At 35.7% G+C, this 23,124-nt stretch overlaps 2 protein-coding genes across 3 annotated transcripts in view; one reads left to right on the top strand and one right to left on the bottom strand.

Annotated features, from left to right (window-relative positions):
• Positions 1–23,124, bottom strand: part of LOC101888667 (probable serine/threonine-protein kinase DDB_G0272282) — a 280,021-nt gene that overhangs the window by 83,511 nt on the left and 173,386 nt on the right. The gene's annotated exons all lie outside the window — the stretch shown is intronic.
• Positions 11,437–15,261, top strand: LOC131805086 (uncharacterized). Its single transcript, XM_059128333.1, has 2 exons — positions 11,437–13,891; positions 14,837–15,261. Exons 1-2 carry the CDS (start codon positions 11,437–11,439, stop codon positions 15,259–15,261), a joined length of 2,880 nt encoding a protein of 959 aa, XP_058984316.1.

Below are 23,124 nucleotides of genomic sequence, written 5' to 3'. Positions count from 1 at the left end.
ACAAACCGATTTGTTACGCAAGTCGCACACTCACGACATCGGAAATCAATTACTCAACAATAGAAAAAGAGCTCTTAGCCATAGTTTGGGCTACAAAATATTTTCGACCATACCTATTTGGTCACCAGTTCAGAATCATAACAGATCATAAACCACTCACATGGATTATGAGCCTGAAGGAGCCAAACTCTAAATTAATAAGATGGCGATTGAAACTAGAAGAATTCGATTATGAAATTATATACAAAAAAGGCAAACTAAACACAAACGCCGATGCCCTTAGTCGCATAAAGACTGACACATCAGTCAATCTAAACATAAATGCATTTGATACAACGTCAAATCAAGCCACTTCTGGTAGTACTATTCACTCTGCAGAGGAAAACTGCGATGATGGTATTCCGATTTCGGAAAAACCAATAAATGATTTTAATTTACAAACATTATTTAAGACAGGAAACTCTAATTCTCACATGAAACAAGAAGTAGTTTTTAAAAACAAATATAGAAAAACATTTACATACCCCAATTATACAGAGGAAATTATAACACAAATTTTTAAAAATCATCTAGCGCCCAATAAAACCACGGCAATTTTTACAGATAATGAAACTTTTCGCATTATTCAAAATGTATATTCCAAACATTTTGCACAAAGCAAAATTTTTCGTTTAGTTAGGTGTACTGAAATAGTAAAGGACATAAAAGAAAACGATAATCAGGATAAAATCATTCAAGACTATCACGAAAACAATAATCACAGAGGCATACAAGAAACCTATGACCACCTAAAACGCGAATATTACTTTCCATACATGAAATCAAAGATAGCTCAAACAATAAATAATTGTACTTCATGCCAAAGACTAAAATATGATAGACATCCTCCGAAGAATAAGTTTGAAAAACCTCCCACACCTGTAAAACCATTAGATATAATACATATAGACATTTACACGATTAACAGCAAAAATATTTTAACCATTATAGACAAATTTTCCAAATTCGCCGCAGCATATACTCTAACAGCGAGAAACAGCCTTTGCGTTATTAAATCTTTAAAACATTTTCTTAGCCTGCATGGCATACCTAACAAAATAGTTTGTGACCAAGGAACCGAATTCACATCAAACATATTTAAAGACTTTTGTCAGCAATACCAAATTGACCTACACTTTACATCTTTTCAACAATCTTCTAGCAATTCCCCCGTAGAAAGACTCCATTCAACATTAACTGAAACTTACAGATTAATAGTCGAGAAAATTAAAGAAAAAAAGTTAGAAATGGATCATGACGACATCCTAACAGAAGTTCTTATAACCTATAATAACGCAATACATTCTTCTACTAAAATTACACCTTTCGAACTTTTCTATGGAAGAACCTATAAAATTAACCGTCAAATTACATTTAACAATGAACACGAATATCTTTCTAAAATTAATCAATTTCGAACACAACTCTACGAATCTATTAAGGAAAAATTGGAAACCGACACGGACAAACGCATAGAAAAACTTAATGCAGACAGACAAGATCCACTAAATTATGATGTAGATAACTATATATACAGGAAGGAATGTAGGAGAAACAAATTAACACCGAGATTTTCTAGGCACAAAGTGAAACAAAACAACAAAGCAACATTACTTACTACACAAAACACGAAACTTCACAAATCAAAAATAAGAAAAAAACAATTTTCATAATCTTTTATTTCAGATTAATACCCATGATACACACACAAACACTGGAGATACACAATTTAAAAGACACCCAGGGATTATTACAAATAAAACTGGGAACTGCTAAAACAATAATTGACTATATCAACCTTATACATATAATAAAATTAGATTCTTATAAGGATAATGTCATGAAAATTGAGGAATCTGTCAAACAATTTACTCCCACATATTACAACAGAGATTCCTTAAAGGTAACAAAATTTAAACTTAAAGACCTTAAGGATAAATTGAATTCAATAACTCCTAAATACCGCAGGAAAAGAGGATTATTTAATGGTATAGGTTCAGCAGTTAAATTTATCACAGGTAATATGGACGATAATGATGCTCTCCGTATTAACCAGGCTATATTTAATCTAACAAATAAATTACAAACTGAAACCAGTAAACAGAATATACTTAGTACTAGAATCATTGAAAGAATAGAAAATATCACAGACCACATAAATAAAGAACAAGATATAATAGTAGAGTCAATAAAGAATTCTCAAAATAGCATAAATTCCAACTCAAGACTTATAAATGATATGCAGTATTTAAATCAGATTAATTTCCACATTGATTTACTGACAAATCATATTAAAGATGTTTCTGAAGCGATGACATTGTCTAGCCTCGGAATTATACCCAAGATGATATTAAATACGCAAGAGTTAGAAGAAATAGGGAACAATTTAGAGAATCAGTCAATTAAAATTGATACAACAGAACATTTATATGAACTCTTACAATTACAGGCATTTTACAATGATACCAATATCGTTTTTAACATTCAAATTCCCCACATCCCATTAACCAATTACACAATTTCCCATACAATTCCTATACCAATTAATAAAACAAAAGAAATAGTTATAAAACCTTACACAATTTATAATAATAATAAAATTCAATATTTCGAAAATTTATGTAAGAAAATCGAAAACATATATTATTGTAAAGAAAGTTCACTACAAGAAACTATGGAAAATTCTTCATGCTTTGGAAAAATCATAAGTAATTTAGAAGCTAATTGTAATCTCAATAATATAGGCCAAATTACAGAAATATCACAACCTGAACAAGGACTTGTGTTAATAAAAAATTTACCGACCACAGAAATGAAAACATCATGTAACTCCGAAAAACATAATATTGAAGGCAACTTATTAATAAATTTTAAAAACTGTAATGTTATTATTAACGGAATTATCTACGAAGATAACCCAAACATATATTGGGACGATTTTATTGTAAAACTACCCACAGAAATAAACATAAAACCTTTGTCTACAATAGAAACTTTAAATATACCTAAACTCAAAGAGTACCATCTAGAAAATAAGTTAGCCATCGAAGAGTTATCAAACAATACAGAACTTCACAGACACATAAATTATGGAACTTTAATGTTAATAATTGGAATTGTAATTTTCACCTATATAATGAAACAGAAGACAAAATTAGTGGTAAATGAACTTCCCGCCAATACTGTTGTCGCTTCTGACCATCAATTCTTTTGGCCATCGCTCCATACTAAGGGGGGAGGAGTTACAGAAACAACATCAACAACAACAACATTAACACAAGCACCTACAAAGCCACCAAGGTTAAATCAAGCAAATAAATAATAAAAATTATTAAGAATTGCTAATAAGTCAATAACCGTATGAATTGCTACATATAAAATTAGTAAGAATTTTAAATAGTTCAACAGACCGAAAAAGAACTGTAAAATAAAGAATTGTTCAATAAAAGAATTGTTAAATAAGCATATATTTAAATTTCAAAGAATTGTAAACAGGCCACCAGCTATAGAATTACTAATAATTTTATAAATTGTCAAAATGCAGTTATTGCAATTTTCACTTTAAATAAGTTTATAATCGTAACTTTCATTTTTAATTATTGTTTTCAATAAACAGGAGTAATTTTTGAGCAACCAACGAATAAACTTGTGTTTTTTTTTATACTCGGATTACTACAAGAATTAACTCGCGTGTACTTTTGGCTGACCATGCACACGCGCCTCATTGTCATTGACACCACCCCAATTACCATTGCATACCTGCCGACTAAGCAGAGGCCATCGTGGGAACTACGGGCGACTGCTGGCGCGCTGTCGCTTACCTTAGAATAAGTAGAATGTAATTTAGTTAGTCTTCAATTCACATTGAAAAGGAACAGTCAATAAATCGATTGTATTCGGATATTAAATCAAACGAGTGTAATCATTTAAATCCTGCCACTGTTGGTGCGGCAGGAACATTTTTTTGAGCGAGGTCCTTCCGACCTCGTTAAGTGGCGCCCGAGCAGGGGCCCACAGTTATTGTGGGTCTGTGTTCCACAGAGAGAAAAATGAAAGGAAAAAAGGAGAAATAGACAAAAGAAACAGTTATTAAATAACAATGAAAATTGAAATAAATTGAATGCTACACAGTCCGCGTGGAGACAGAAGTGAACAAATTGCATGAAGAATATTTAGTGACTGAAAATTAACAAGAAATATTGAGTCTATAGTGACTTTAAAGTGAATACTATAGTGATAACTCTGAATAAAGAAGATGGAAAGTAAGAATGAAGATTATGAAAAAAAACACAATATTGTGAAGTCAAGGTTCGACTCCTTGCCATACCTGAAATAGCACAAGATAAGAGAAAAGGATAATGGCAAAACTGGTGGACTATCACAATATTGTGAAGTCAAGGTTCGACTCCTTGCCATACCTGAAATAATACACTGCTGTGAAGCGTCGAGGTTCGATAAATAATTAAAGAAAGATAAAAGCGACCTGCGATCCTGTAGCCCCAAAAGCCAGGCACTCCAGATCAAGAATGAAAATAATTTGAACAATGAACAAATAAATAATAAAGAATGAATAAGATCAATGAAAGTAATGGAATGAATAAAAATAGGACTATGAACACCGTGCCTACGGTTGACGTACATGTCCTTGTGGAACACAGAGGTCGATCGTGAATCCTCTCGGATTGCCTATGGTGTTTTGTGGTGCCTGATACTCCCTAGTGGTGATATGGTGTTGTACCCATAAGAACACAGCATCCACATATAATTCACAATAAGAATATCCAGGGGTAGTGTGAAGTCAACCCTGCCTTAGTAGGTTGACCGTAACTATTAACACGGACGACTAAAAAGGATTACAAGGGTCCTTCTACGATCGATCTCCGAGAAATTAAAAAATATTGAAAAAAGAAAGAAAGAAAAATTAAATAATTTTAAACGATACAACAATTTGAAAATGTACTAATAAAATTTTTATATTTTTAGTAAAACCCACCTTCTGAAGAATTTTGGAAAACTATTTAGAAACCACCTTCTCTGCAAACTTAAGACCTACCTTCTGAAGAATTTTGGAAAACTATTTAAAAACCAACTTCCCTGCAGACTTCAAACTCACACTCTGAAGAATTTTAGAAAACTATTTAGTAGTAAGAAGTATATTTATCTCGTACCAGATGAGGAACTGTTTGTTAATGTAAGTAAATTCTTTTCCCTCTATTTTTATGTAGATGTAATTGATTGATTATAATTGAGAGATTCAAAAAAAAAGGAAACTTAACATTAGAAATCATTAGAATAAATACTTTTGACGAATTTAAATAATCAAGTAAATTGTAAATGATATTGAAATACTATTGAAAATAAGAAAAAACGAATATAAATTAAATATTACTAAATTTGATGCTCAGTCATTGAAACTATTCTTCGCAATCCGAAAAAATCTGAAATTAGACGTTATTGTAATTCTGAACATTTAATATTGTGGAAAAACTTAAGAACAAATAGGAAATAGAAATTACTTAAATATTAAGAATAGAGTAGGAAAAAAGGGAAATACATCCAAAGAACTGAACATTGACCATTATTAAGAAAATAAAAATATAACTGAATAATAATTACCATTGGAATTGAAAATCTGAAAAAATACACTTAATATTTTAACGAATTTGTAAACATGGATTCCTTAACCCAGAAAATTACCGAACTGACCGGAATGGTCAACCTTTTAATGCAGCAGATAAAGGCGAACGAGTCGCGTATCAAGGAGCTCGAGCGACCCCTTGGTTTGACAACAAGTGACCAAGTTGAGGAGCCGTTACGAGGTCCTTCAATGGAGGACGACTTGCGCGACATTGGTCGTCTACCTGATTCGGTTAAGGAGTTGCAAACCTTCGAGGGAGAACCCTCCCAATATGTCTCGTGGGTTCACGCGGTAGAAGGGATACTCAGGGATTATGCTATTGTTAGGAATAAGCCAATTTATAGAGCTATATTGAAGAGCATTCGTGGAAAGGTACGTGGTAGGGCCGATACAGCATTGATCTCTTATAATATATTCGACGATGATTGGCCGTCGATCAAAAGGTGTTTGTCTCTTCATTATGCGGATAAGAGGGATGTAAGAACTCTTGAACATCAGTTGGGCCAGCTGGCTCAGAATGGATCGAATGTGGATTCCTTTTATGCGAGCGTCAACCATCAATTCTCTTTGATTATTAATAAGATAAAGACAGAGGAGTATTCTCAGGAGACAGTTAATGCGCTCATAGAAACATATCGTAACCGGGCTCTGGACGTATTTATAAGAGGTTTGGATGGGAAGCTATCACGAATGTTGATAGTGCAAAAGCCCAAGACTCTTCCGGAGGCTTACACAGCTTGCTTGGACATACAGAATCTGAATTTCCGACGACGACCTATACATAGGACGGACGGGAATACAGTGGTTGTTCCAGTCAATAATCTGGTTTGTAGGCAATACACAGCGGATCAATTGGCTCGGAGGGAATACGCGCCAGTTCAAATTCAAACGAGATTTGATAGTTCTAATGTGAGCCATGCTAGGAACAGGATGGTTCCAAGGGAACGGAGCCACTATGGTTTTAGTCAGTATGGATTGAACAGACCTCAACTACACGGTACGGTTGAGAAAATGGAGGTTGATCCAACTGCGCAAACCCGCAGAACCTCTTACGCGAGTAACCAGCAACAGGGTCGACATCGATTACCTTCATGAACTAAGCATTACAAACATCAAGCGACTCAAACAACTCACACAAGGGGTTCAAGCCGGCGGAATTCCCATTTTTTTCATTTTGGTGCTTCTCATAATGGCAATTGGTTACCTTTGGAAAAAGGTCAATGGTAGAGTGACCTTACCAGATGTCGGACCTAGGACACTGGGAACAGATCCTCCCAGCATTTGTTAACATCTACGGGACGTAGATTTTTGAGGGGGGAAGAGTTAACACGGCCACTCTCCCTGCAGCGCGTGTAGATTTGCTGACATTGCACACGCGCTGCATTTGTGCAATCGCCCAACTATTCTTTGGCTGCACGTGTACTTTTGGTTGCGCGTGTACTTTTGGCTGACCATGCACACGCGCCTCATTGTCATTGACACCACCCCAATTACCATTGCATACCTGCCGACTAAGCAGAGGCCATCGTGGGAACTACGGGCGACTGCTGGCGCGTTGTCGCTTACCTTAGAATAAGTAGAATGTAATTTAGTTAGTCTTCAATTTACATTGAAAAGGAACAGTCAATAAATCGATTGTATTCGGATATTAAATCAAACGAGTGTAATCATTTAAATCCTGCCGCTGTTGGTGCGGCAGGAACATTTTTTTGAGCGAGGTCCTTCCGACCTCGTTAAGTTCAATGTAAAATTCGATTGAGGGAAATCAGTGTTTAACTCCCGATCTATTTTCAAATAAACGGTTTTTAAAAGTAAATTAAAAACAAATAAACTTTTTTGTAACAAGTGAACTAAGTGAAATATAAAAATCACACGAGGCACAGTGTCAGCGGTTGCTATAATAAATTTAGTGTTTATTAAATGTCTTTTTAGATTAAGTTATCCAGTTTTACAAATAAACCCGAATCAACCTAACATACTTTCGTTAATTTATACAAATAGATTCAGCCTGATACTATAATAAATTAGTGGAAAAATATGATGAGAAATTTTAAGAATGAAAATTCGCCCAAGTAAAGGTAGCATCTAAAATAGAAAGTTTAATCTATATTAGTAGTATTTCAACCACAGACAATGGAAATTGTAACCATAATCTGTAAAAACCTGTGAAGTTTAAAGTTCTGTTTATAAAATATAATGGAAATAATAATTTTGTAAGAATAAAGTACCAGGTATTAAGAACAAATGTGATATCTGCGGAAGCTTAAATATCTGTATTAAATTCGGCTCAATTACGGTTGTCGTTTCTACAGTCGTCGTCGCAAGTCGCCTTCGCAGTCGCTTCGATTCAAAAATTGTGTTACGGTAAGGCATAGGAGCGACATCGGCAGTTTAAAATAAAAGTTGGGAACAACCCAAAAACGTTGGCAGCGTAAAAAACGTATACAAAGATATTCTCTTCTGGGTCTGTTCTAAGGGGTACGCGAACTAAAGTTTTCTAAATTCAACAGTTGTTGATCATGTGACAACTTGTTGGATAGGTATAGGTATAAGTTTTTAAACGATACCTATATTTCGGATCCGGAAAATCAGTTCTCGGAGTCAGGGTAAAAATAACTACATCTGGAAAATTTTTCGAAAAAATTAAAAAGTTTTTTTTTTTTTTTTTTTAACTAGTGTTGTTCCAAATGGCCACAGCATTGAGGTTTTTAGCGCTAGATTCTTAATAGATCAGTGCCGGAAACGACTTCAATATTTCCAAATTGTTTTGCTGTTTTTTTCTTCATGGCCAAATGTCAAATATAAAATGCTTACTTCGACTGTTGTATCAACAATGATAATAGCAATCATTCATCGCTATCGACAAAAACGACAACCTTAATGCCGTTATTGCCTCCTCGACGACAACGGTAATAGGGCTGATGTGTTTTACAATTTTTGCTAAGTAAATCACCCACCTGCTCTGTTACTAATAATGATGATGTCCCCTCGATAGAGCAATATTCTGGTGAAGTTTTTGTGAATAAATCCCCCATGTTATTAAATGGCATATTTATTGTTTGGTGCGGCAGTGAGCTAGTGGAATCATCGGTCCTTATATCTTCAAAAATGAGGAAGGACAAGGCGTTACCGTGAATGGAAATTGATACAGTATCAATTATTATAAATTATTTTTTTGGCCATCTCATAATTTGGCATGTATTTTATATAAATATAAAATAAGCCAGCTCTTAGAAAAACACTCTTCAGTAACATTATACCCACGCGAGTTACATATACAAATAGCTGCCAGCCTGATAAATAATAATAATTCCAGGTCATCAGCTCATAATATTTTCTCACTTTAATAAAGCAACAACTTAGCTATTGTTAAAACATACATAAATATTTTTTTTTTTTATTGTTCTATAAACATACTTTAGATTTAATTACCAAAACAAACAATAAATACAAAAATCAAGCACACCTACATATTTATAAGTTTTAAACTGCTTATACAGCATTATTATATCACATATTTGGACTATTTTATTGTTACAGTTAATTTTCTTTATTTTAGTTCATTGGCCATTGGTTCATTCACTTTTGCAATGTTTTTAAGTTTCTTTAACACATTTATTTATTTTGCTTACATAGCATTTAATGTCTACTAGTAACCGACCTACACTACAATTAATTTATATCAGCATTTATCAATAGCATTTTTTAATTAATTATGTTCAGAAATTTCGTATATAAAGACAGCCAGAAATAAAGAAAATTCAGTCGTAAATTTTTTGGTGACCCCGACGTGATCCTGACGGTAACTAAACCGAAACATTTTTTGGTGACGTTATCCACAAGGTGTGAGGACGTAACGCACGCGTACCAATTTCAAAAACCCCCCTTTTGGAGCTCTGGAGGAAAACCAGGAGGAAATTGCCTGTAACTAATCATCATACAACAACTGCTGCTACTCGCTGATAAATCAACAAACAATAATGGCAAACGTCCAAGAGCTTATTTCTCAGCAAGAAGAAAGAGGCAGCAATTTCGAAAAATTCGTCTCTACTATAAAGAAGGCACCTCTTGAAAGGAGAACGGAAGAGTTCTACAAGAGCAAACTTGATGAACTAAGGCTGTTATGGCAGAATTTTGAGAAGGCAGAAAACAGAATTCGCGATGATCCATCATTGTCAGAGGATGATCCGTATATTGCTCGGAATCTATATAGAACGATTGGAGAGAAGTTCAGCTCAACAATGGAATATATAGACGCGGAAATGAAGAAACTGAGGTCAGCCAAAAGTAAGCCAGTTCCCACCTTGAGAGAGAAATCGACTGAAGTTGTCGCAGGAGACAAAATACCTTCCCGTGTTGATGGGCTTGTCAGAATGATAAATGCTCGAATGAGTGCCCTTAGTCGTCACTTGCAAGGCTTGGGCACAATCGAAGCGGAACAGCCGAAGCAATTTTATAGCATCAAAGAAGATACTATAAAAAAGCTATGGAATCAAATAACGGAGCTCTACGATGAAATATTGCAGCAGATTGAAGATCCATCGAAAATTGGATTAAGTCAAGAAAACTACGATATGCTGGAAGATTCGGTACAAGACAACTTAATAAAACTAGCAGTCTTGAAAGACAAATGCAGCGAAACCGTGACCATTGCACCTCAATTAGGGAGTGACATTATAGCACACAGTTCACTCCCACTACCAAAGGTAACAATTCCTCAATTCAATGGGGATTGTTTAAAGTGGCGTCAGTTCTATGAACTTTTCTTGGAGATGGTAGACAAACAGTCTCTTCCAAGTGTTCAAAAAATGTGGTATCTCAAAACCAATTTGTCTGGCGAGGCTGGCAAACTAATCAGTCATCTATCCTTGACAGAGGATAATTACAAAACGGCATGGATGTTGCTGCAAGAACGTTATAACAATAAGCGGGTTCTTGTTTCCACTCTAGTAGAACGGATTTTGAGTCAACCAAATGGAACTTCATCAACGGCCTCCATCAAGGCTCTGCATGACACTACAAAGGAATGCATGCTAGCCCTCAACAATCTTCAAATCGACACAACGTCTTGGGATGCTCTATTGATTCAATTGATCACAAAGAAATTGGATCACGCTCTGTACATACGATTCATGCAATCACTGGCGAATCCGAAGGAAGTTCCTACTATGAAAGACCTGTTTTCAGGATCACGTCGGGGTCACCAAAATTTTTAGTGAAACATCACTGGAACAAGCTATCGAAAAATTATGGAAACTTGAGGAAGTGGAATCAACTGAAAAGGTCATGTCTCCATTAGAAACCCTTTGCGAATCTCACTTCAATCAACATGTTAAGACGGATCAGAATGGTCGTTTCATCGTCAGCCTTCCGTTTCAAGAATCTCCAACAGCATTGGGGAAATCACATGCAATGGCTTATAACTGATTTATGAGCCTTGAACGCCGACTTCTACAGAAGGAAGATATCCGAAGTCAGTACGTTAAATTTATGCGAGAATATGAACAATTACGACACATGCAAAAGATTGACGTGTGTACCGATCAAATCCTAAATATTTTATTCCGCATCATTGTGTTCTCAAGCCCGATAGTACAACAACAAAACTTAGGGTTGTATTTGACGCATCAGCGAAAACTTCATCAGGTCAATCGTTAAATGATCTAATGTATACAGGACCAATCGTACAAAGTGAGTTGTTTTCTATTTTGCTAAGGTTTCGATTGCCAAAATTCGTCTTCACAACCGATATTGAAAAGATGTACAGGCAGATTTTAATACATCCCGATGATCAAAGGTATCAGCTAATTATCTGGAGAGAGGATCCATCCCATCCAGTCAGTTATTACAAACTTAATACGGTCACATATGGGACACGTTCAGCACCGTATCTGGCTACAAAATGCTTACAAAAGATTGCAAACGAGAACATGGAGCGTTATCCATTAGGCTCACAAATGCTGAAAGATAATTTTTATATGGATGACGGTCTCGGCGGTGCAGATAGCCTAAGTACAGCTATTGAAATACAAAAGGAGTTAATAACAATCTTGAAACAACACGGCTTCATTCTAAGGAAATGGTCATCCAATACACCAAGATTGCTGAAGGACATACCACATAGCGATCGAGAAGTGAACCTGGATCTCAACGAATCTCAAACAATAAAGACGTTGGGATTATATTGGATGCCGCAAGCAGATCAATTTTGTGTAAAAACGAACATTGATCATAATGAAATCATATCAAAACGAGTAGTTACGTCTGAACTAGCAAAATTATTTGATCCGCTTGGCCTACTTGCACCGATTGTGGTGAAGGCAAAAATATTTATTCAGCAGCTGTGGCAACATACATTAGATTGGGACGAAGCATTACCCGAAAAACTTTGTGCCACTTGGAAAACATTTCGAAGGGAATTGGAAGGTCTCAACAACTTTAAGATACCGCGACATGTATTCTGTGGGGAGATCCCGACGAAAATCCAGTTGCATGTGTTTGCCGATGCATCGGAAAGAGCTTTTGGCGCGGCTATTTATATTTGTTTTATTGGAAAAGATGGACGAGTAGTTGTACGTCTGATCTGTGCTAAATCAAGGGTAGCTCCTTTGAGAAAACAAACTCTACCGCGATTAGAGCTATGTGCCGCTGTGGTAGCAGCTCAACTGGCTACCAGGGTGAAAAATGACCTAATGCTTCAGAATAGTCCGATGTTTTTATGGACTGATTCTGAAATAGTACTCGCCTGGATAAAATCAAGGTCCAACGTATATAAGACTTTTGTGGCTAATAGGGTATCCACCATACAAAACTTAACATTGCCAGAACAATGGAACCACGTTAAGTCAAAAGAAAATCCTGCCGACATTTTATCCCGAGGACTCTCGCCAGCTGATCTTTCTAAATGCCGATTATGGTTTCATGGTCCAGTTTTTCTTCATGGAAAGGAAGAACTATGGCCGACCAAATGCTCTCCACAAGAGGATATAACAAATAGCATGGAGTTAAAGACTGCAGCTACGACGTCAATAGTAGCTTCTGACATGTATCTAATACATATGATCGAGCACAAAAATTCATTCAGGAAGTTACAAAGAATTTTGGCATACGTGCTTAGATTCACCAGCAATGCACGTATGCAAAAGGCACACCGGCCTCAACATATAGCAGTGTCTTCCAAAGAATTAGACGACTCCCTTCGTCGAATAATTCAAGCCGTACAATCATCCGAATTTGCAGCTGATATCAACGCGTTGAAGGCTGAAAAGCAGATTAATAAGCATAGCTCGCTATGCAGTTTATCACCGTTTTTGGATGATGAAGGCATTCTTCGCGTTGGAGGAAGGTTGGAACATGCTATGCTACAAATGGATGCGAAACACCAAATGATATTGCCTTATAATGATCCTTTGGTGAAATTGCTATTTAAGACATTTCATGAAGAAAATAAACATTGTGGAGCTCAAGCCCTGTTAAACGCAATAAGACAGCGTTTCTGGCCAATAAAAGGCAAGATAACAGCAAGGTCTACTGTTCAAAGATGCATAAAATGTAATAGAGCGCGACCACAACTGTATCAACAAATAATGGGAAATTTGCCAGCAACAAGGGTAGTTCCTGCTCGACCATTTATCAACTCTGGAGTCGACTACTGTGGGCCATTTTGGATCCATTACAAGGTCAGGGGCAAGCGACCAACAAAGGCTTATGTCGCTGTATTCTGCTGCTTTGCAACAAAGGCTGTTCATTTGGAGCTCGTATCGGACCTATCAACCGAATCATTCATTGGCGCTCTTAAACGATTTATAGCTCGCAGAGGTCACTGCCAAAATATATATTGCGATAACGCTACAAACTTTGTTGGAGCCAAAAATAGTTTAGAGGAATTATCTGAAACCTTATATTCGGACAAGGCGCAAGAGCTACATTTATCAGCTGCAAGTTCCAAGGGCATACAGTTCCATTTCATTCCACCAAGAGCTCCGCATTTCGGAGGCTTATGGGAAGCTGCAGTAAAGTCCGCAAAACGTCTCTTGGTCCGTAGTGTTTCAACGGAAACACTTACTCATGAAGAATTAGAGACAATAATAGTAGAAATCGAAGCTATTTTAAATTCGCGTCCGCTCACACCTCTTTCAAACGATCCAGATTGCCTTGATGCATTGACGCCGGGACATTTTCTAATCGGCGAAGCTCTAACTTCGCAGGTAGATAGTAGAGCAGAAACTTCGAAAACATCCAGGATAACACACTGGAAGTTAATTTCGCATATTAAGCACCAATTCTGGAAAAGGTGGTCGGAAGAATACCTACAAGAACTCCAGCAACGTAACAAATGGAGGCAAAAGATGCCCAATCTTAGAAAAGGAGATATGGTCATTATAAAGGAAGACAATCTACCTCCAATGAAGTGGCCATTAGGGAGAGTTCTTAACGTATTTTTCGGTGATGACGGAGCTGTAAGAGTTGCTGAAATAAAAACCCCAACCGGGGTATTCAAGCGGGCCATCCATCGACTAGCACCACTGTTTCCAGAAGATCATGATAATGCTATAATTGACAAAGATATAACTCAAGAAAGCACAATTTCCCACAAGAAAAAACTGGTAACAGATGAACATGGAAGAGATGTCATTCCGGCAAAAAGAGTGAGAATTGCAAACAGTCCTATAATACTATAGGAAGATACCCTTAGTTAACCAACAGTTTTTTGAGTTGTTCAAAATAGTTGCAGTTCCAACAATACAAAATGACACCTTAATCGCCATTCAACCAGAAACGGAATACATATCTACCGATGCACATAGAGAAGAATATATTCTTGTCAAATCAGAGGATATTTCAAGCTGCCTCAAACCAAACGATGATGAATATATTTGCAGAAATCAGCAGTCAAAGCTCAAGAAAAAATGCGAGATCAATATCTTCAATAACCAATCAACTAGCAATTGTCGTCTTCACAAAATTACTGGAACAGCAGTTTGGAGTCAATTACATCATCAAAATAAATGGATCTTTGCCACTACAGCCGATATTGAATCTTCAATGGTATGCGGATCTGAAACCAACCTCATCATCATTAAAAATTCCGGAATAATGGAAATTGGTCCTACCTGCGTAATAAAAACAAATTTGTTACGATACATGGACATTTTGCAGCTTCCAGTAGTTTACATACATCCTATGTAAGATTGAAAGGCATTCAATATATAAGTCGACAAGAGGAAATTGAAAAGGTTTCAACAAATACCAATACCACCTCTTACAAGATTCATCAAGAAGAATTGGATAATATACAAAAACAGTTGCATGAATCAACTCTAAAACACCTACCACAATTAATTCACTCATCAAATCAACATCATCATGCAGTTAGCTACGCATCTTTAGCTTGCTGCATTCTTATTTTACTTGGCCTGCTGAGTTGGAGGATCCACACAAAATTTAAGAAGCCATCTCAATTCATACCTACACCAGATATAAGATCTCATCAATCAACAATCGATGTTACAATGGAGTCATTCCCACATGCATCCAACCCAGGCGCAATCATTGAACAATGTCAACGCGGCGGAGAATGTTAAAACATACATAAATATTTTTTTTTTTATTGTTCTATAAACATACTTTAGATTTAATTACCAAAACAAACAATAAATACAAAAATCAAGCACACCTACTTATTTATAAGTTTTAAACTGCTTATACAGCATTATTATATCACATATTTGGACTATTTTATTGTTACAGTTAATTTTCTTTATTTTAGTTCATTGGCCATTGGTTCATTCACTTTTGCAATGTTTTTAAGTTTCTTTAACACATTTATTTATTTTGCTTACATAGCATTTAATGTCTACTAGTAACCGACCTACACTACAATTAATTTATATCAGCATATATCAATAGCATTTTTTAATTAATTATGTTAAGAAATTTCGTATATAAAGACAGCCAGAAATAAAGAAAATTCAGTCGTCTTTTGTAGTGACTAAACTAAGAGTTTTAATTACTATCTAGGCGGCTTCCTTCAAGTTCATGTGCTTGCAAGGAAATTAATTTGGATACTAAGTGTCAGTTCAAATTTATGTGTTTGAATTGAATCGCACTAGATCCTACTATCAAAACAGCTATGTAAGCACTTTATTAAACAATGTCAAGTTATATTATGATTTTTAATAAAGAATAGTCAGTCTTAATTTGGCACTGGCTTCGAATAACACAAATCGTTTGATCTTTTTTTTAATAACCGTTTCGGGGACTTACGTTTTTGGCGCAGTCGGTAGGATCCTTAAAAAAAGTAAAGGATTCAGTGAAACGATACTCGTTAACCGAAAAAAATAAATAAATATCGTTCAGTGAAAAGGATAATTTGGTGAAGTGAATTTTTAAAATATGTCCTTTGATTACACCACAAATCAACAGTGTACAAACATATAAAACAGACACCAGAGAATAAAATCCTAACAGAAATAATTTTTGTGCATTGAATTAAAAAAAAAAAAAACACCACAAAAAATCTTTGCGCAATGAATTTTTATACAAGAAAAAAAGACACCGCAAAATAGAATTACTATTTTTTTTTAATTTTTTAACAAAAACAAAAGGACACCACAAGCAGACTTAACCTTGAGTCTATGCTGATACGATCAAATTGCGAAAATTCGGAGACAAAGAAGACAACAGAGTTTTGATAGAAGTAGAATGGTCGAGTTACAGGCTCAACAACAATAAATGCAGCTAGGTAAGAGAGCTTGCTAGACGGGAACAACAGCTAGAGGATATGAGACTAGCATACCTGGAATTAAAAAATAAAGCAGACATCGCAGATAGAGAAACCTTGAGGAAAACTATAAACAACTTGCCAACATTCACCGAAACAGGAGAGGTATCGATACACTCCTTCTTCAGCTGCATAGAATACTTTTCATCAACAATTACCAATGAAGAAACCAAAAAGGAAGCTGTACGAACACTCTTTTATAGGACTATTCAGGGTCAGGCGAAGAACACGATCATTAACATCCCAGATCCGCACAAGTGGCAATTGATTAAGGAAACATTCAAACTTAGATACAGGCCTGAAGTGGAGCTGCACCAACTTTATAGAAGAGTGGGTGATTTGAAAGTCAACACGGTAAGTAAACTGATGATTGAGGTGCAAAACAATAAATACGAGACGTACGAACTAACTGTATACTATAACGACGATTACTACATCGACCTAAGTAATATGGACAGTATAATAGTAAACACTATAAACGAAATGACACAAGGAGTTCTTTTAGATAAAATTTATAATGAGGTAATTTTAAATAACATTTTGATAATAATGAGTAGTAGAAGATTTGAGAATAGCTGTATTAGACCAGAGTACAGAAAATCTATGAAAGAAAACACATGGATCAGTAGAAATCAGGACAAAAGGAATGAAAATTACAGGAATAGTAACTATGAACATAAACATAAAAATGAAGATAAAAATAACAATTCTGGACAGTATAGAAAAAATAAAAAATAGTAATAATTACTGGGAAAATAATTATAACAATTATACGGGAAATAATAGAAATAATAAGAACAATTATAAAAAAGTCTCGGTGAAAAGATCACAGACAGGAAACCCTAGACAGAATTCAGGGCAATTCCGTCAGAATCAATTTAGGCAAGGTCAGATCAAACCTATATAAATCGATAACCTTGAAACAAGTCTGAGCAACCTCCAGGTCGCAGGACACCCTAATCCGCGAATTAGCCAAAATCGCTTAATTTAGGATAGGCAAAGCTAGGAGAAAACTCAAACGAATTAAGAAATGGACTGGCTACCAAAAATAGAAATAGTAATTCCAGGTGAGAATTACGAAACTTTGATAGATACAGAAGCAAGTTTTAGCTTAACTAACAGCGATATAAAGGATTTCCCAAAAACAATTCTAAATCAATAAGAACGTAAACTACTTGAAAAAATTACGATTTTAACAAAATTTATACACTAGAAATGTCAGATCTGAATTTAGACAGATTAAAACTGAATCACTTAAATAAGGAAGAATATAGTGAGGTAACAAAACTTTTGAAAAGATTTAAAAATTTACTATATAAAGAAAGAGATCAATTAACAAATACTACGGAAATTCAACATGAAATAAAAACCACAACTCAACAACAAATTAATTCAAAATCGTAAGGATATCCACCTCAACACGAAATAGAGGTAAGGAGACAAATGGAAGAACAAGGAATTATACAAAAAAGTTACTTGAGATATTCAAGTAGTACCAAAAAAGATGGATAATTCAGCAGAGAAAAAATTCAGAATAGTAATAGACTATAGGAAATTAAGTCAAATAACTATTGATGATAAACATCCCTTACGGAATATCGATTCATTACTAGATAAGCTAGGAAGAGCTCAATATTTTACAATACCAGATTTAGCGAAAGGTTACCACCAAATTTTTGTAAAGAAAGAAGATCGGAAAAAAACTGCATTTGTTACATCTCATGGTCTGTATAAATTCATACGAATGCCGTTTGGATTGAAGTATGCACTCGCAACTTTCCAATGTCTAACTAATGAAATTTTGATAGATTTTATAAATAAAACGTGTGTAGTATATATTTGGACGATATTCTTATTATTAGTACAACATTAAGAGAACATGTTAAAGCAATCGGGGATATATTTTAAGTGTTAGAAAATAAAAATTTAAAAATTCAAATAGATCAATGCAACTTCATGAGGAAAGAAACATAATTTTTAGCTCACATCTTAACAAAAGACGATATGAAACTGAATCCTAATAAAATCAAAGTTATTGAAAATTTAGAACTACAAAAAACCGAGAAACAAATTATAATTTTCATAGGATTAACAAGTTATTATCGAAAATTCGTGAAAGCCTATAGGAAAATAGAACAGCCGATTATTAAATATTTCAAGAAAGGAGCAAGGATTAATCTAAAGAACCCGACTTATATAGAAGCTTTCGAAAAATTGAAAATAATAATTAGTACTCATCCAATATTACGATACCCAGATTTTGAGGAACCATGCTGATGGTGTAGCTGGGTAATATGCGAAATGTGTTAACTTATGTATGTAAGTCAACAGCGGGCAAGCTACTATTAATAAGTTAACCAACCTGTTAGTCCTAACCTCATATCAGTTTATTGTGAAATACTTACTATGCATTCTCGCATTACTTAAGCTGCCTGCGCGTAGCTAAATGAATGCAAGTCTAAGACCATAGCCTCCTGCGCGTGGATGTAACATAAGTAGTTGTTTATTTGTATCACTAACCAAACCCATGAGAGAATGCTGACATATGCAACTCGCATGGGTACGAAATTGTATTGAACTAAGCTTTGCGCCTCTGTTGAGGGATGAAATGAATTGCAATAAACAGAATTGCTTCCACGACCGCATAGTACGGTCATAATTCTCGAGTTTTGCTTCATCGAGGTAATAACTGGCGCCCAACAAACGGTTAAAAAAAATCCCAGTATAGGGAGGTAACAATAAAATTGACATAAAAAAAATAATTAAACAACACTAAAGAATCGCAACAGCAAAGAACGTGAAAATTGACACTGAATTTAAATAAAAAACATTTGAAGTGAAAGATCAGCCCATTAAGAGCCAAGTAATCATCCAATTCAGAGAAAGCCCATATCAACTATAAAGAAGCAACTCACATCCAATTTGAAGGAAGTCCACATTGTACATCAGCCAAATATCAAACATAAAGAAGCAACTCACATCTAATTAGAAGGAAGTCCACATTGTACATCAGCCAAATATTAAGATAGGAGATATCTACTTATGATGCTACTTATGTAAGTACCAATGAATTTCCAAGCATGTACAGCGTTTAATCATTTTTGAGAAAAATTAAAAGAATAAGATTGAAGTCTCCCAATAAATGTAAAGAGCAAGAATATCATAAAGTATTAGTGTGCTTATTAAATTTCGAGAAGGACTATTTGTTCATTTTTTTTCTTGACTGCTTTATTAAGGGTTGGGGAACATGATATCGAAAGAGGAAATAGTTAGTCTAGTGTCTGCTTCGGTAGGAGCATTGACTGAGGAGTGGCAGAACCAACTAAGGGGGTAAGCGAACAAATACAAGGACTTAGACCACCTAAGGTCGAAGTTTATCAACCTGTTGCATTAGGCAACTACAGGGGCACATCTTTAGATCTGATTAAATCCGTACCCGAATTTAAAGGTGATATTAAAGCATACCCTGCCTGGAGGGAAGCTGCTCATTTTGCGATGAGTTATTACCTAGAGAATAAGGAAAATAACTATATTGCGACTGGCATTTTAAGAAACAAAATCACAGGAACTGCCAATGACATACTTTCTTCTTTCAACACGGTACTAAATTGTAGGGCCATCATAGCTAGGCTAGACCAGTGTTTCGGTGACAAACGGTCACTACAAGTGCTCGAAAACGAGCTGAGCATCTTAAGGCAGGGTGGGAAGTCAATATCTGACTTTTACGATCTAGTGGATCAACACTTGACGCTTATCATAAACAAGAACAAGATGAGTTTTCCTAATAATGAAGATGTTTCAAGTGCTCTCGACGAGCGAGCGAGGGATAAGGCATTACGTGTTTTTATTTCCGGGCTTAAACGTCCATTAAGCGATATTTTGTTCTCCGCTAAACCTAGCGATCTACCCACTGCATTGGCTACCGCCCAGGAATTAGAATCTGACCAAAAGAGGCAAGAGTTCGCCCGAATCTTTGCGATGGACGACAATGCTCGAGTGTCTCGACCACAACAGCCCAGTCACTACAAAGTTTACACCCAACGTTTCAAAGAAATAAGAATTTGCCAAATAACAATGGTCGAACGCAATCAAACCAACCAATCCCAATGGATGTCTACCCGGGTTCCTCCATGTTCAGACGTCATACAACAATCAACAACAAAATAACAACCATTGCAACCAAAAGCAAAATTTGAAGAGAGAATTTCAGTTCTCTGGGAGAAGCGCTCCCATACAGAAAGCACAAAGAGTCAACCATATCGCTGATGATCTACAGGTAGATGACGACGAAATATATGAAAATGAAGAGAATGTTGTACCTATAATCGTTCCAACCGACTGCGAAGAAGATGATGAGTTTACTGCTGAAGAACTAAATGTTTATACCCTCCACCTTGGAAAGGAGGGTATATTAACTTTGTCATTCCGTTTGTAACATCCTAAAATATTCGTCTTAGACCCCATAAAGTATATATATTCATAATTAGCATAAAATTCTAAGTCGATATAACGATGTCCGTCTGTCTGTCTGTCTGTTGAAATCAGGATAAAGCCCACATTATTTGACGCCAAAATTTTGCAGAGCTATTTGCATTGTGTCTAGGATGGTTGGTATTGAAAATGAGATATATCGGTCCACGTTCTGGTATAGTCCCCATATAACGGTACCTCCCGATATTCGGTATTTTGAAGGCTTTTGCCACATTTTTTCACTGATTTGTCTAAAAATTGGTATTTGTGGGTCATAATGGGTCCTAGTTCGTGTGGCGAAACATTGTAATTATAGGTCCACGTTTTGGTGCAGCCCCCATATAACTGTACCTCCACATTTCTTCTAATGTTTCTTTTACCCTAAGGTGGAGGGTATTAAAAGTTTGGCCTGGCCTTAATGTTTTTTTACTAGTTTAGACTAAAGCCCCAACTCCCATTTATAAAAAAGTCTATAGGGGGTAGGGAGTTCAAGTTCCTAATCGATACAGGAACATCAAAAAATTTCATTAAACCAATAAGCAGCCTAGTCGGTGCAGTGCCACTTAAAAACACCTTTAATGTAAATTCGGTAAATGGCACCAACATAGTAACCGAAAAGTGTGGTGTCGTCGTTTTCGGATATACCACAACATTTTTTCTTCTTCCATCTCTGAAAAATTTTGATGGGATAATAGGCTACGGTTTTTGGGAAAAAATAAACGCTGCAATCGACACTAGAAGTAACATTATAACATATAAAATAAATAAAACTCCTCTTGTTCAGAAATGTCAGCATCAGATAACCTTTTTAAATATAGATAAAACATCAGTCCCAGAAAAAGTTAGAGAAGATTTTGATGCAGTGTAAAAAGACAATCAACAAGCATTTGCTGACCCTATTCGATCACTACCGGATAACACCAGTGTAGAGGCCACTATTTCAACAAAAGATGATGAACCAATCTACTCGAAATCATACCCGTATCCTGTACAAATGTCAGACTTTGTAAATAATGAAATAAAGTCACTACTCAGGACGGGATTATAAGGAAATCCTTCTCCCCTTACAACGCGCCTGTGCATGTTGTTCGAAAAAAAGGTACCGATGAGTACGGTAACCCAAAACATAGAATGGTTATTGATTTCAAGAATCAATCGTAGTGTGATCACACGAACGACAAATATCCCATACAAAGGTTCCAGTGATTTTGTCAAACCTGGTAAAATCAAAGTATTTCACTACACTCGATCTGAAATCTGGGTACCATCAAATACTTCTGGCTGAAAACGACAGAAAGAAAACTGCTTTCAGTGTGAACAATGGTAAATATGAATTTTGTCGGTTGCCTTTCGGACTAAAAAATGCACCGAGCATTTTTCAAAGAACTATTGATGAAACATTGAGGGTAGATATAGACGGCCTTAAAAGTCTTAGATCATTTCTAGGACTATCAGGATTCTATAGGCAGTATATTAGAGATTATTATATTAAAATAGCCAGACCCTTAACGAAATTTCGCTTTAGGGGCGGTGCTATCGAGAGTATTGTCGAGAGCTGAATGTGGCTATGCCACTAACGAAAGGGAAATGCTTGCCATTATGTGGGCATTAAAGGAACTTCGACATTGCTTTTATGGACACAGTCGAGCCCACAGATCGATGCAAGAAAATTTCGAACAGATCATTGACGAATACTATTTCCCCGGCATAAAGAAGAGACTAAAAATCATAATCGCAAATTGCAAGATATGTAGGGAGAACAAGTACCAACGTAGACCAGCTAAGGTGGAAGTAGCCCCAACACCAATACCAGATTATCCCGGTCAAATCTTACACATGGACATATTGATTACTAATAAATCACATTTTTTAACTTGCATAGACAAGTTTTCGAAATTCGCCATAAAAATTCCCATTGCTTCAAGAAATAGCGTGGATGTAAAAACAGCCCTACTACAAGTCGTTAGCAGATTCAAAGATGTGAAGTTAGTGGTGTCTGACAACGAAAGATCTTTTCAGTCGAATTTAATCAGTACCTTCTTAAGGGATCACTGTGGCGCTGAGCAGTTTTTCGTTCCACCTTTGCATAGCGAAAGCAACGGCCAGGTAAAACGATTCCATTCAACACTGATGGAAATTGCTAGGTGTGTTAAGGCTCAACAGCACATAGACGACATGATAGAACTCATACTCT

Source organism: Musca domestica, unplaced genomic scaffold, assembly GCF_030504385.1.
Source record: "Musca domestica strain aabys unplaced genomic scaffold, Musca_domestica.polishedcontigs.V.1.1 5, whole genome shotgun sequence".
Classification (NCBI taxonomy): domain Eukaryota; kingdom Metazoa; phylum Arthropoda; class Insecta; order Diptera; family Muscidae; genus Musca; species Musca domestica.
This window is presented reverse-complemented; position numbering and strand designations above follow the sequence as displayed.

Excerpts from the sequence above, each read along its gene's own strand:
- LOC131805086 (XM_059128333.1), top strand. The coding sequence starts at position 11,437 with ATGTACAGGCAGATTTTAATACATCCCGATGATCAAAGGTATCAGCTA. Across the intron at positions 13,892-14,836 it reads TCTAACTTCGCAGGTAGATA|CTTCCAGTAGTTTACATACA; the intron begins GTAGAGCAGAAA and ends GACATTTTGCAG.